The sequence below is a fragment of the Delphinapterus leucas genome, chromosome 2, assembly GCF_059928025.1.
Source record: "Delphinapterus leucas isolate spDelLeu-1000000601 "Yukka" chromosome 2, BTC_Dleu_Yukka2, whole genome shotgun sequence".
Classification (NCBI taxonomy): domain Eukaryota; kingdom Metazoa; phylum Chordata; class Mammalia; order Artiodactyla; family Monodontidae; genus Delphinapterus; species Delphinapterus leucas.
The window spans coordinates 151,389,629-151,403,265 of NC_143130.1; the positions used below are offsets into that span (position 1 = coordinate 151,389,629).

Here is a 13,637-nt window from a genome sequence, read left to right on the forward strand (position 1 = left end):
TGAGGCTGCTGGGAGAGGTTTCCCTTTGTCTTCTTTGTTCTCACAGCTCCCGGCTCAGTTTTGGATTTGGCCCCGCCTCTGCGTGTAGGTCGCTGGAGGGCGTCTGTTTTTCCGCTCAGACAGGACGGGGTTAAAGGAGCCGCTGACTCGGGGGCTCTGGCTCCCTCAGGCCGCGGGGGAGGGAGGGGCATGGAGTGCGGGGGCGGGCCTGTGGCGGCAGAGGCCGGCTTGGCGTGTCGTTGCAGCAGCCTGTGGCGTGCCGTGCGTTTTTCCGGGAAAGTTGTCCCCGGATCCCGGGACCCTGGCAGTGGCGGGCTGCACAGGCTCCCCGGAAGGGGGGTGTGGATAGTGACCTGCGCTCCCACACAGGTTTCTTGGTGGCGGCAGCAGCGGCCTTATCGTCTCATGCGCGTCTCTGGGGTCTGCGCTTTTAGCCTTGGCTCGCGCCCGTCTCTGGAGCTCCTTTAAGCGGCGCTCTTAATTCCCTCTCCTCGCGCACCAGGAAACAGAGAGAAGAAAAAGTCTCTTGCCTCTTCGGCGGCTCCAGACTTTTTCCCCGACTCCCTCCTGTCTAGCTGTGGCGCGCTAGACCTTTCAGGCTGTGTTCACGCTGCCAACCCCAGTCCTCTCCCTGGGATCCGACAGAAGCCGGAGCCTCAGCTCCCAGCCCCGCCCGCCCCGGCGTGTGAGCAGACAAGCCTCTCGGGCTGGTGAGTGCTGGTCGGCACCGATCCTCTGTGCGGGAATCTCCCCGCTTTGCCCTCCGCACCCCTGTTGCTGTGCTCTCCTCCGCGGCTCCGAAGCTTTCCCCCTCCGCCACCCGCAGTCTCCGCCCGCGAGGGGGCTTCCTAGTGTGTGGAAATCTTTCCTCCACAGCTCCCGCCCACTGGAGCAGGTCCCGTCCGTATTCTTGTCTCTGTTTTTCCTTTTTTCTTTTGCCCTACCCAGGTACGTGGGGAGTTTCTTGCCTTTTGGGAGGTCTGAGGTCTTCTGCCAGCGTTCAGTAGGTGTTCTGTAGGAGTTGTTCCACATGTAGATGTGTTTCTGGTGTATTTGTGGGGAGGAAGGTGATCTCCACGTCTTACTCTTCCGCCATCTTGAAGCTCCCCCCCAGTACTTTATTACTTTGGATGGCTGAATTACACTCCATGGTAGAGAGAGACCATATTTTTTTTAGCCATTCATCAGTTGATGGACATTGAGTTATTTCCATTTTTCGGTGAATAGTGCTGCTCTGACAGACATTAGTGTTCAAATATTGGTTTGAATACCTGTTTTTAGTTATTAAGAGTAGAATTGCAAGGTTATATGGTAAATTCTATTCTGTGGTAAATTCTAACTTTTTGAGGAGCCAGCAAACTGTCTTCCATGGTGACCGAACCATTTTATATTCCTACCAACAATGTACAAGGGTTCTGATTTCCCTACATCCTTGTCAATGCTTATTTGAGTTAAAAAAATTATTATAACCATTCTAGTGGGTATAAAGTGGTATCTCCTTGTGGTTTTGATTTTCAATTCCTTGATAAAATATTCATATTTTAATGCATAGAATTAATCATAAAATGAGCTTTGATAAGACAAAATCAACATGAAAATGAGTGGCTTCGTCTGTCTCCAGGAGATTATTTAAGATTGGTGTATGATCTCCCCTAGAGTGAATGATTCTGGGCTGAAAATAAAACACATGTTGCTTTGGAATTAGAAGAATGTATGTGGATAATAAGACTACAGTTATCCCCAACTTAAAAAAATACTGCTCAAAGTAATGAGGAAAAAAAGAAATTACATCACGTTTTGTTTCCATGCCACCTGACAAAAGATACTTAGTTCTTTGCATGGCATTTCTTTATGTAATTCTTTCCTGTCTTAATGGTCTATTTATTTATTTTCACAGTGTGAGTGAAGCCACCCAGGATGGCTCAGGGATCCGGGGATCAAAGACCAGTGGGGATTGCAGACCCAGAGGAGAGTTCTCCAAATATGATAGTCTACCGCAAAGTAAGGCATCTGGTTAGACGCTGGGGGTGCTGCCGTGTACGTGTCTGTGTTCTGTGTACGGGTGACTGACGGTTGATGGCTCCACAAATGTTTTCTGCCTAAACGGCCTTGAATGTTAAATGAATAATTTTCTTCTCATATCCTCTGATTCCCGAATTTTAAAATTCAAGGAAGTTAGGTCTTGTCATCCTTGGTATTGAACACTTGAAAAACACTCTATGGCTTAGTTTTCTTTAAACCAAAGATTGCCTGAACAATGCAGATAGACGCGTGTTGTCCTTTTGCGTAAAGGCCTTAGTGTAACATTAATTAATTGAATGTGTTCAAACCCGTAGTACAGATAAGATCTGGTCTAGATACTGTGGGAGGGACACAGAGGTGTGTATGTATTAGACAGTTTACAGCTGGTAGGAGACATAAGATGTACACAGATAACTGTTATAGCGTCCAAGCGTTAATTTCCAAAAGAGAAGTGCAAGTAGAGTGTTACATAATCTCAGAGGAGGGGGCGATTACTTCCAGCCTCTGAGATCTGGGATGGGCTGTGGAGGAGAGGCCTTTGAACTGAGTTTTAAAGGATCTGTAGGATTCCCTTCTGTGGAAAATAGAAGTGAAGAGCAACGTTCAAGGCAGTGAGATGCATTCAGCAAAGGCAAAGAGCTAGAGGAAGTGAAGGGCAACCAGAACCAGTTAGCTTGGGCAGAGGATGAATTACAAGTAAATGGAGTAAATGGAGGAGAGATTTGGGGAGGAGAGTCTGGGATGGAGCCAGATTTTAGAATGTGGAATCATAGGCAATTTAATCATCAAAAACTTTAGTGCCAGGAGTTGTAAGATCAACATTTCTTTGGGATTATGAGCCTTGCGCCAGTGTGCCAAGTGGACTGTTATCGAAGGTGGGTTGGAGGCTTTGGTGGGGTGCTTCCGTATCTGTGAGAAAGGTAAGGAGGACCCTAATCTAGCAGGGAAAATGCCTCTCAGAAAGGAGCAGGACTGAGCAGAGGGATTAAAGAGTCTGAATTAGCAATGACTTGGAAACGGAATGAATATGAAATTAGAAGGTGAATAAAGAGTCAGAGATAACTGGGTTTTTGACCTTGGGTGATAGAAAGACATTGGTGCTATTAATTCAAGTAGGAATATTGGGAAGTTTATGTTTTAAAGGAAGGAAATATGGTACATAAGTTTTATTTGTGCATTGCTGAATTTGAGGAAACAGTTGCTGCTTCTCATACACCTTTTTGATGTCTGCACGTTTGTAAAAATGTAGCCTAACTGTATCATATATTAATAAGGAAAATGAGTTCATCTCATCCATTTCGCTAAATATTTGAGTTGTCTGCTGAGTTCTGTGTATTCTGCACGATTCTGTGTTCTGTCTATGTTAATCATATGTGCAATGTTGAACTAGATATTCCTGGATGATCAATATGGTGAATTTTTCTTCTTGTAAAAACAGAGCTCTCAAACTAATCTTGCTTTTAGTACCAAATTCCTTAATCCTTTGCTTTGAAAAAGAATGCTTAGATAACCCATCCCTAAGAGAGATGTTTATTAAGTTGTAGTAAAGAAAAAAAAGATTAGTGGGGCTAACCAAGTTGTGACGCATATAGAATAATATAGAGACGTTTATTCGTTACCTTCTTAACCCACCTCAAACTAGGAGACCCTCTGCCAAGCACATAGGAACATGGGGTTTGGGGTCAGATCTGGGTTAAAATTGCAACTCAGCCACTTACTAGTGGTGTGACCTGGAGTCGGTTATTTAACTTCTGTGAGTCTGTGTTTCTTCATCCAGAAAAGGGGGAAAAGGTGGGAGAAAGGATAGTACCTCCAGGAGTTATTGTGAAGATTCATTTGGATAAAGTAATTAAAGCATCTTACATCCTGCTTGGCATAGAAGTGGTCCATGATGAATGCTTCTTTTTTTTTATCTTTCGGTCTTGTAGCGATAGTAACACTTGGAGAGGAAATAAATTATAAAATATATAAATGTTGGTGCTGTTAGTAAGGTGATTAAAGTGCATTTATACAGTGAGTTGCTTTTTATGACACAGGAGAACAATGCAGATATATTATTCAGGAGATTGCAAATTAATGGATTATAAAAGGTTAATAAGAAGTGTAAAGGTCATGTAATACAAACACCTTCCCACAAGAATGTTTGGTATTATGTTGAAAGGGAAAACTTCCTACAGGTTTGTGGGAACTTGATTTTTACTTTTTAGGTTGTATCAGGGGGCTCTTCATTTTTAAATTTTAATTTAGCTACAAAGTTGTAAAATGCTGTAATTGTTTAGAGAAATGACTATTAGTTATTTGGTTTCTATATTGGAAATCTGTCTTGCTTCCTCATGATAAATCTGTGGGGGGCATGTATGTGTTCATGTTATTTGCTATGTTAGTTAATTGGTATAAAAGGGACATTGGATCCGTGCCATCTATTAGAAAGAAAGCAGGCACACTTATTGCCCCGTATGGGTCCAGGACCTGGAATCATTTAAACCTAGTTAGTTTGACTAACTTAGGCCCTGGTTGTGTTTGAAACATGGGATATTCACCTAGTTTTCTGCTGTAGACTGACCACTGCCTATGACCAAGACTTACCTACTGCAGGACACTATCCTCAAGGTATAGGTAAAGATTGAATCTTGAAACCAAGGTTGATTCAAAATATTTTCTATGGAAGTCCTCTTATATAATGATTTATTCAAGGTCATAGCTATAAAATCAAACCTTTTCTCAGAGTTCTACAGCAAAAATTTACATTAAAAATGTGGAAATAGTGCTTTCATTTTAATTTTCTTTCTCTTGCTTGTTATTTCTTTCTCTTGTCAGATGTTTTCAGTGTGAAATTTTTGCTTGGACTATGTTGTGTTGATTCAGATGCTGACATTTAAAAAGCTAAATCTAGAGAAATGAAACTTTTGAGTAAACCTCCGACTAATAAGTGTCCATAATGTTGTTGTGACTTTTAAATGCCATTTAGGATGGTAACCTTCTGACATATGAGTAATGATGGGTGGGTTTCTTAAGCCTATACTTTTCAGAATACTCTTTATTTTCTTTTCATGTGTTCTATGTCATTAACTATGAGAAGTTATCCTTTCCCAAGGCATGATTTATTTATTGACTCGAGCAGACTTTCTAATTTAGTTTTTTTTATCCTTCATATTCACATTTTGGATTGGAGGTGTGCATGAAAAATGTATTGGTCACATTAAAAGTCTACTTAAAAGAAAGCCTTAATTATTCATTGTTGTCTAGACCTGTTAACCTTTTTTTCTTTTTTTTTTTTTTTTTTTTTTAATCCTGATCCAAAAGATCCTGGGGTCATTGAATTGCCCAATGTAATGATGATATTTGAACCTGGCTATACATCAGATCATTTAGGGGTACTTTATAAAAATGCTGGTCCTCAAAGAACCCCCAAGTTGTTTGTGTTTAATATGTCTGAGCTGGGTCCTAGGAATCTGAGTTTTAAAGTGTTCTCAAGAGAATCTGATGCCCAGCTAAGTTTGAAACACATTTATTTAGTGTCTTTTAAAATATCCAGGTGGAGTATGCAGTGTAAAGTCATGGGGAAGTTGGTGTCTTGAATTGGGTTTTTGATTTTGTAATTATTTGCAGATCTTTCAAGATGTAGAAAAACCAGGCTCTTATAGAGTTAGAATTGAGGAATTTTAGTAGCTTCATCTTAGAGATTTTCCAGTTAATACCCTCACCTTATAGATGGGAAAATTAAAGTATGGGGAAGATGCATAACTTGCTGAAGGTTACTTGGCAATTTCCCAGTGAACCGGTGATTGTGTCCAGGTAACTCGACAGCCCAGTTGGTGTCCTCTCTCCTGTTATGTTATCAATCACAAACTAACATTACTACATTGTTGGGGCTGAAAGCCATTGGTTAAATTAAATAAATGAAAATACCACGTGGCAGATGTTTGGTTTTCGAGATTATTCTCAGAGGTGTGACTTGGGTTACCTTTGAACATTTGTAATGCTCAAGTTTCATTCTTCTTGCTAGTGCTCTTGTTTCCTGGGTGAAGATGTTCTGAAATGTTTACTTTCTTTTATAGCTAGGAATTCTTTTGAGTAAGAGTAGGTTGCTTTCTGATTTTATCTGGTTCTCTGAGAGGTGTTGGTAATGTCTCCTGACAAATTTCCACCTGGACTGGCAATGTTATTTGGTAGAACTCTGGGAAATTAAATGGTAGGTGGACAGAGAAAATTGTAGCTTACCGTGACCCGGGCTAGGGTCAGGAGGTGGTACAATGTGATGGAAGATGCCAAACAGGGAGCCAAGAGCCCTGGATCACTTACTGCTTTGGTTCTCTCGATGGGGAACTTCATCTTCCTGGCTCTGTTTCTTATTTTGCCTTCCTCCTTCCCAACTAAGGAACACTTCTTACAAAAAATATGTATGTATTTAGTGTCTACATAAAATAGAAAGAAGCATGATACAATTAACCCTGTTTACTCACAGGGTAAACTTAATAAATAAACTCAATAAATAAAATACTGTTTTGGCTTCGTTTCCTCTTATGTAAAGTGATGGGGATTGGACTAAATAATGTGCACAGAACTTCTCTGCAGTGATTTTGAGAAAGCTGGCAACAGGACATTGTTTTGGAATGCATTGATGGCAGTTGTAGAGGCCAGTGCAGCTGCGAGTCAGGGAACCTGCAGACCCTCGTGACCAAGGCGCGATGAGGATTAGAAACTCTTTAATATATATTGAGTGTCATTTGTGTGCCAGACACTGTTAGATGCTATGAAGGCAAGATGAATACTATTCCCTGAAAGAACCCATTGCCCAGTGGGGCAGAGATGGGATAACTAGGCAATTGCAATGCACATAGAGGTACACTGAGGGGTCTGGGAGGAGATAGAAGGGTTGGGAGGTCCATATCAGGAGAGAGGATGATGATGTCATAGAAGACATCCAGAGGGTTTGGCCTGCCTTAATTCTTGTAAGACAAATAAGAATTAACCTTGCAGAGAATGGGAGAAAAACTGTGGAGGCAGAAGGACTAGCACATGCAAAGGGACAGAGTTGTAATGTATACTGAGTTCTGGAAACTTCCAGTGGCTGTTTTCCTGGAGCTAGGTTTCTGTGATGAAGGTTGAGAAATAAAGCTGGTTAGGTAGATTAGGGCCAGATCATAAAAGATCTTATACATCAGGCAAGGAGTTTGGATGCTGTGCAGGTATCTTCTCTTTCTGTCTCTGCACCCACAGTCCCCTGCTCTATATGCTGCGCACTGTACCATGTGGACTGCATCTGCAGGGCTCCCGTGACCTCTGGCTTTCAATTGAATTTGGTCCATGGGAGCCTGAGGAGAGGTGGCGGGGGAGGAAGAAGAGCAAGTTCAGGGTATTTCTTCCCCTGGCCCCCTCTTGGCAAGGTCTCGCACTGGCTGTGTCCCTTGACAGAAGGTCATTGCTCCTCTCTAGGCAGACTGCTCTCCTCCTCTGGGTCCAGATACCCTTTTCTTCTTCTACTCATCCTTTTGGGCCTTGGGGTGGGGGTTCCAGTTTGTATTAGTAATCTATTGCTGTATAACACATCACCCCCCGACTCAGTGGCTTAAACACGACATTTATTGCCACAGTTTCTGTGGGTCCATAATCCAAGTGCAGATTAGTTGGGTCCTCTGGCTCAGGATCTCTCACAAGCTACAGTCAAGATGTTGGCTGGAATTGCAGGTTCATCTGAAAGTTCAACTGGGGAAAGGCCCACATCCAGGCTCACTCATGTGGTTCTTGGTGGGATTCAATTCCTTGAGGGTTATTGAATGATCGCCTCGGTTCCTCACTGTCTGTTGTCTGGAGGTTACTCTCAGTTCCTTTCCATATGTGTCTCTCTATAGGGTAGGTCACAACATAGAAGCCTGTTTCATCAGAGTAAGCAAGGAAGAGGTGGAGGGTGGGGGGGTTGGCAGTGGGAGTCACACTATTTTATAACCTAATCTTGGCTGGAACACTCCATCCCTTTCATTAGCGGCAAGTCTCCAGGTCTAGCCCTCAGTCAAGGTGAGGGGTTTATACAAGGGCACAAATACCCAGAGGTAGAGATCGTTATGGGCCACTTTAGAAGCCATTTACCATAGGGTTCTACTTCCACAAGTCAGAGGTTCCTGAATGTTCCCTCATGGTTCCCCTATGCCCTGCTACTTCTTTATACTTGATCCTTTCTGAAATAAACCTTCCTTGAATTGTCCTATATTTTATTTGCCATCTGTTTGCCGATAAGCCTCTGACTCATATAGGTCTAATCCCCGAAGCAAAGAGAATCCACTGAGATCCCGTTTCTCTTCGCAATGAAATTCTCCACAAAAGGATTTAAATCAGGGAAGTCGTATGTTCAGTGTTCAGGATGGGATTGCGGAGGGAGGCTGTAAGAGAAATGGTAGGATTAGTAAGCAGAAGAACAGTTTGGTGACCTTACAGGAGTTCACGGGAGGGAAAAATGATGTCCAACTCAGGGGCGGTGATAATGTAGATGAAGAGAAGTGCTTGAGAGCTGTTTAGGAGGTAGAATCTACAGGATTTGGTGACTGATAAGATGCAGGGCAGATCTGACGGTAACGAGAGGGAATGAGAGGGTTCCTCTCAGTAGGTTATATCTGGGAGTTGTCTGAAGGTCTCTGGGGCAACAGAATTTTGAACCAAATAACCATGGACCTGGATTGCCTTCCCCTCTTCTTGTATGTAGATAAATCAAGAGGGTCATGGAAAGAGGCTGTAACTGGACCAGGATATCTGGCTACTTATTGTCACTGCCCCGCTAGTTCACTTTTGGCCCTGCACAAGTTGTTTCTATGTTTTATTAAGTCCAGTTTTGTCATCTGTGAAGTGAAGTGTTAACTAGGCTGAGTGATCTCAAAAGCACTTTCAGTTCTAACATTCCAGGGCTTTAATAATCCGTAATAAAGAAATCCACATTTTATTATGCTTATTCTTTCATAGCCTCCTTTTGCTTTCTTTTTAATTTTCTTTAAAAAGTTAACCCAAGTAAAATTTTAAAACACAGGGATGTCAGTATGTTTAAAACAAATACTTTCTGATCTTGGCTGTCTTTCATTTTCTTGTCTTTTTTTTAAACATTAAATAAGATTCCCAAGGACAAACTACAGAGAGTGTTCTGGGTAACTAATTTAATCGTTCAATCTGCTTTTTAAGATTCCTTTCATTAAATATTTTGAAGGTTCTTAATTGCCTTAGGAAAAAACTGTTCTGTTTTCCATTTCCCCTAGGATTAAACTTGTGAGGGGAAGTGCTTCCCATCCCATTATCTTGGTTGGCAGGAGACAGGAGTGCAGGCAAGTTCCAGACCAGTGCTATCAGTGTCCACAGATGAAAGGGATGGTATTTTTAGTGTGGAGAATAGCTCAGTGTGGTTTAATATGATGTGTTTGCCTGAATATAACTTTCTAGTTTGAAAGCCTTTGGTGTATTTAAGGCTTCATTTCATTTTTTCAATTTTTTCCCCTCATTTCATTTCAAAAAGTCTAAGATTTTACACTTTGGCAGACAGTTTATTACTCTAGCTATTGATACTCCTGTATCCTTGTACTATGGAGAACCTGAGTGGCCACTGAGGGGATTCCCCATTCTCAGGATTTTGAACAAGAAAAACTAAAAGTTAATAAATGTCTGTGAAAGGAAAATAAATGTGTTAAATCATTGGGGGGGTAGGAGGGTTATTTTTAAAAAGTCTGTTAGTTTGCAAATACAAATCAAAATTGAAAAAAGGCAATGAGGGAATGGAAAAAATATACAAAGATATAAATACAGATATAGACATACACCCATTCCAAAAGAATATCCATACTCTTTGGTGAATAATATCCAAAGATGGAAATAAATCAAATGTCTCTTGAAAGGGAATTAATTAATTATTCATATTTGGGATGATCCCACAGTTAGGTTACTGAACTTCTGTTCTGGTAGACCTAATAATTGCTTTGAAAGGGAGATGGTTACTGACATCCTGGGATATGGTCAGATTGACTGTTCTTTATTTTTAGAACCCTATAAGACTTTATCATTTTTCTTTTACTTGCTAAATATAATGGTTATGTAGATGTATTAAAAATTATTGTTTCCATTATTCTTAATTATTTTCTGCGCCTCTGTGCTTACATCTGGAGTCATTTTTCTTTTGTCTGAAGAACTACCTTTAGTATCTTCTGTAGTGCAGGTCTACTGGACATAAATTCTCTGTTTCTCTTTTTCTAAAAATGTCTTTGTTTCATCTTCATTTTTTGGAGGGTGCTTTTCCTACGTATGGAATTCTAGATTGTCAGTTATTTTCTTTCCACACTTTAATGATAACTTTCTTTGTCTCTTGGCTTCTATGGTTTTTGTTGTGAAGTTACCTGTCAGTTTTGTTACTTTGTTGAATGTCATCTCTTTTTTTAATCTTTGACTGCTTTTAGGATTTCTTTCACTTTGGTTTTAGCAATTTTACTATGAGCTGTTATTTTCTTTTTACTTATTGTTCTTAAAGTTAATAGCAGTTCTTTTTATTTGATTGGTGTTTGGAAAATTCTCAGCCATCATCTTCTCAAGTATTGTTTATAGTTTTCTCTTTTTACTCTTCTTGGGATCTAGTTCATATAGTATGACTTTTTCTCTGTGTTTCATGTTCTTTATGCTCTTTTCTGTATTTTTTATTCCTCAGTGTTTCAATATGGATGTTTTCTACTGACCTAAACTCCAGTTTACAAATTTTTTCCTTAACAGTGTCTAATCTGTGGTTAAATCCATCCAATTGAATTTATAACATTAGTTATTACTATTTAAGTTCTAAAATTTCCATTGAATTCCTTTTGATAGTTTCCAGTTTCCTGCTAAAATTCTCTATTTTGTCATTTAATTCCTTAAACATATTAATCATAGTTATTAAGTTAGTACCTGATACTTCAAAATCTATATCACTTGCTTGATTGTTTATATCGCCTTCAAATTTTTTTCTAGTTATTTTTTTCTTAAGTTCTGCACATTGTTTATACAACTACCATTGAGAGATAATTTTTAAGGCTCTGAGGGAATGTTATCTTACTCCAGAGGGTACTTATTTCTAACTGTTTCTTTTTTCTATCAGTTAGGCAAGGGGCAGACTACCTTAATCTAATAAGATACAGAGAGCATATGTAGCAGGATTTTAGTTCTTGTTAGGGCTAGTATATTTCTAGATCACCTTTACTCTTGGGTGCAAGCTCTTCTGGTCCCAACAAAACCCCTGGATGTTCGCTCAGTTTCCTCATCCTTGGTGACTCTGACCTTCAGTTGTTGTCCCTTGAGCTCCATGAGACTTCTGAAAGCACAGATCATCTTCTCTGTCATGCCTTTTGCTTAAGAAATTGGCAGTGTCCTGAGAGGAAAAAGAAACTCCAGTTGCCAGGCTCATCTTCTTAGCTCTCTTCTTTTTCAGATCTTGGTCTAAAGTTCTTACTGCCTTTGTAGCACTCCAATGCCTTCAGACAAATTTAACAAAACATTTTTCAGCCTCTCTCAGCAGGAGGGTTTTCCTGAAACATTTACTTAGCCAGTGCCAGAAGTAGAACCTTAGAACATTGGCTTTGAAGGAAGATAGATCTGTCCCTGATAGCCTCAGTTTGCTCTTAAAATGTTTTAGAAAAGACATTTCCTGAGTGGTTTATTGGTTTAGGGTGGCAGTGGTAGAGATGAAGAACATGAGAGACTTTCAGTATATTTAGAAAGTAGAATTGACTTGGAGGGTGAGAGAGAAGGATTCGGGGCTGATGACTAGGATTTGGGCCTGGGTAGTTGGGTGACTGGTGGCACCAGTCACTGGGGTAAGTAGGAGGAGGAAGATGACTCTAAAGTGTAATATCACCACAGTACCCAAATGACATTTATTCACCCCAACCTAGTTCTACAGAACTCTAGAAAGAGGGACTATGTCAGGCAAATGACTCTAATGGGAAATGGGCCTGAAAAGAAGCTTTATCTAAAGGAAATCTTACCTGGCTCTAAAGAGCTTTTTGGTCTAGAAAACAGGACGTAGTTTATACCTGTCAGTATCACACTTCTGAACATTTCTGTATTTGTTTCCTAGGGCTGCGATAACAAATTGCCACAAACTGTGTGGCTTAAAATAATAGAAATTTATTCTATCACAGTTCAGGAGGCTGGACGTATGAAATCAAGGTGTCAGCAGGGCTGTGCTCCCTCTGAATGCTCTAAGGAAGAATCCTTCCTTGCCTCTTCCTAGCTTCTTGTGGCTGCCAGTAATCCTTAGTGTTCCTTGGATTATGGCTGCATAAATCCAATTTTACTTCCATCTTCACATGGCCTTCTGCTTCTGTGTCTTCACATGGCCTTCTTATAAGGTCATTGGATTTAGGACCCACCCTAATCCAGTCCAATTCAGATCTGATATTCACTTAACTAATTACATCTGCAAAGGTCCCATTTCCAAATAAGGTCACATACACAGGTATCAGGGGTTAGGATCTCAACATGTCTTTTGGGGGGCACAATTCAACCTGTAATAGTTTCTAATTTTTCTCTGCCTGAAGCTTAGCGCTCCTTGCAAAAAACAAATCAACAAGTAGTATATATTTTAATAAATTTATTTCTTTTATTATTTTATTTATTTATTGTTTCTGGCTGCGTTGGGTCTTCGTTGCTGTGTGCCGGCTTTTCTCTGGTTGCAGCGAGTGGAGGCTACTCTTCGTTGTGGTGGGCGGGCCTCTCATTGCGGTGACTTCTCTTGTTGTGGAACACCGGCTCTAGATGCACAGGCTTCAGTAGTTGTGGCTCACGGGCTCTAGAGCACAGGCTCAGTAGTTGTGGCACACGGGCTTTGTTGCTCCGTGGCATGTAGGATCTTCCCGGACCAGGGCTTGAACCCGTGTCCCCTGCGCTGGCAGACGGATTCTTAACCACCGCACCACCAGAAAAGCCCCAACAAGTGGTATATTTATTGAACATCTGCTTCTGGTAAGGCACTGTAATTTATTCCCCCCCCCCACTTTTGTGTGGGGGAATAAAAAGTAGGGTACCACATGGTCCCTGTCCTAGACAATTTTAGATTGTCCTAGACAATCTCCCCAGTTGAGGAGACCAGGGGTGGTGCAAGACTAAGGAAGAAAATAAGCATTTATTAGCTACCCAGTGTATACCAGACGCTGTCCTGGGTGCTGAACATACACTGAATCATTTAATCATTAGAATAGCTTGTTAGGTAGGTGGTGGTTACCCTATAATTCAGATAAGGAAACTGAGTTTCAGAAGGGTTAAACAACTGGTATGGGTATTTGAATCTGGGCTTGCTTTATTTTAAAGCATGTGGTTTTTAAAAATAAGTTGAATTACATAAAAAAAGAAAAAAAAGGAAATTTCAAGGCTGTTTATAATTAATTACAGGAGAGTTGGTGTGCACAGGATAGGCATTCAGAGGAAAAGAAATTTGAAGAGAAATGACGTGAATTGCATCTTTAAGAAAGGGTAGGATTCAGTCTGGTAGAAAGAGAGCCAAGAAATGATTCTAGGTGATGGGTGCTATCTGAGAAAAATATGAGATGTTAAGAAAACATAAGATGATAGGACTTCCCTGGAGGCACAGTGGTTAAGAATCCACCTGCCAATGCAGGGGACAT

General features: G+C 40.8%; 1 protein-coding gene across 1 annotated transcript in view; it reads left to right on the forward strand.

Annotated features, from left to right (window-relative positions):
* The window catches only part of RGS6 (regulator of G protein signaling 6), a 575,969-nt gene that overhangs the window by 31,842 nt on the left and 530,490 nt on the right, over window positions 1–13,637 (forward strand). Inside the window, 1 exon segment of the mRNA XM_089907925.1 lies at window positions 1,898–2,001. Coding sequence (XP_089764051.1) covers window positions 1,918–2,001 — 84 coding nt within the window. The 5' untranslated portion in view covers window positions 1,898–1,917.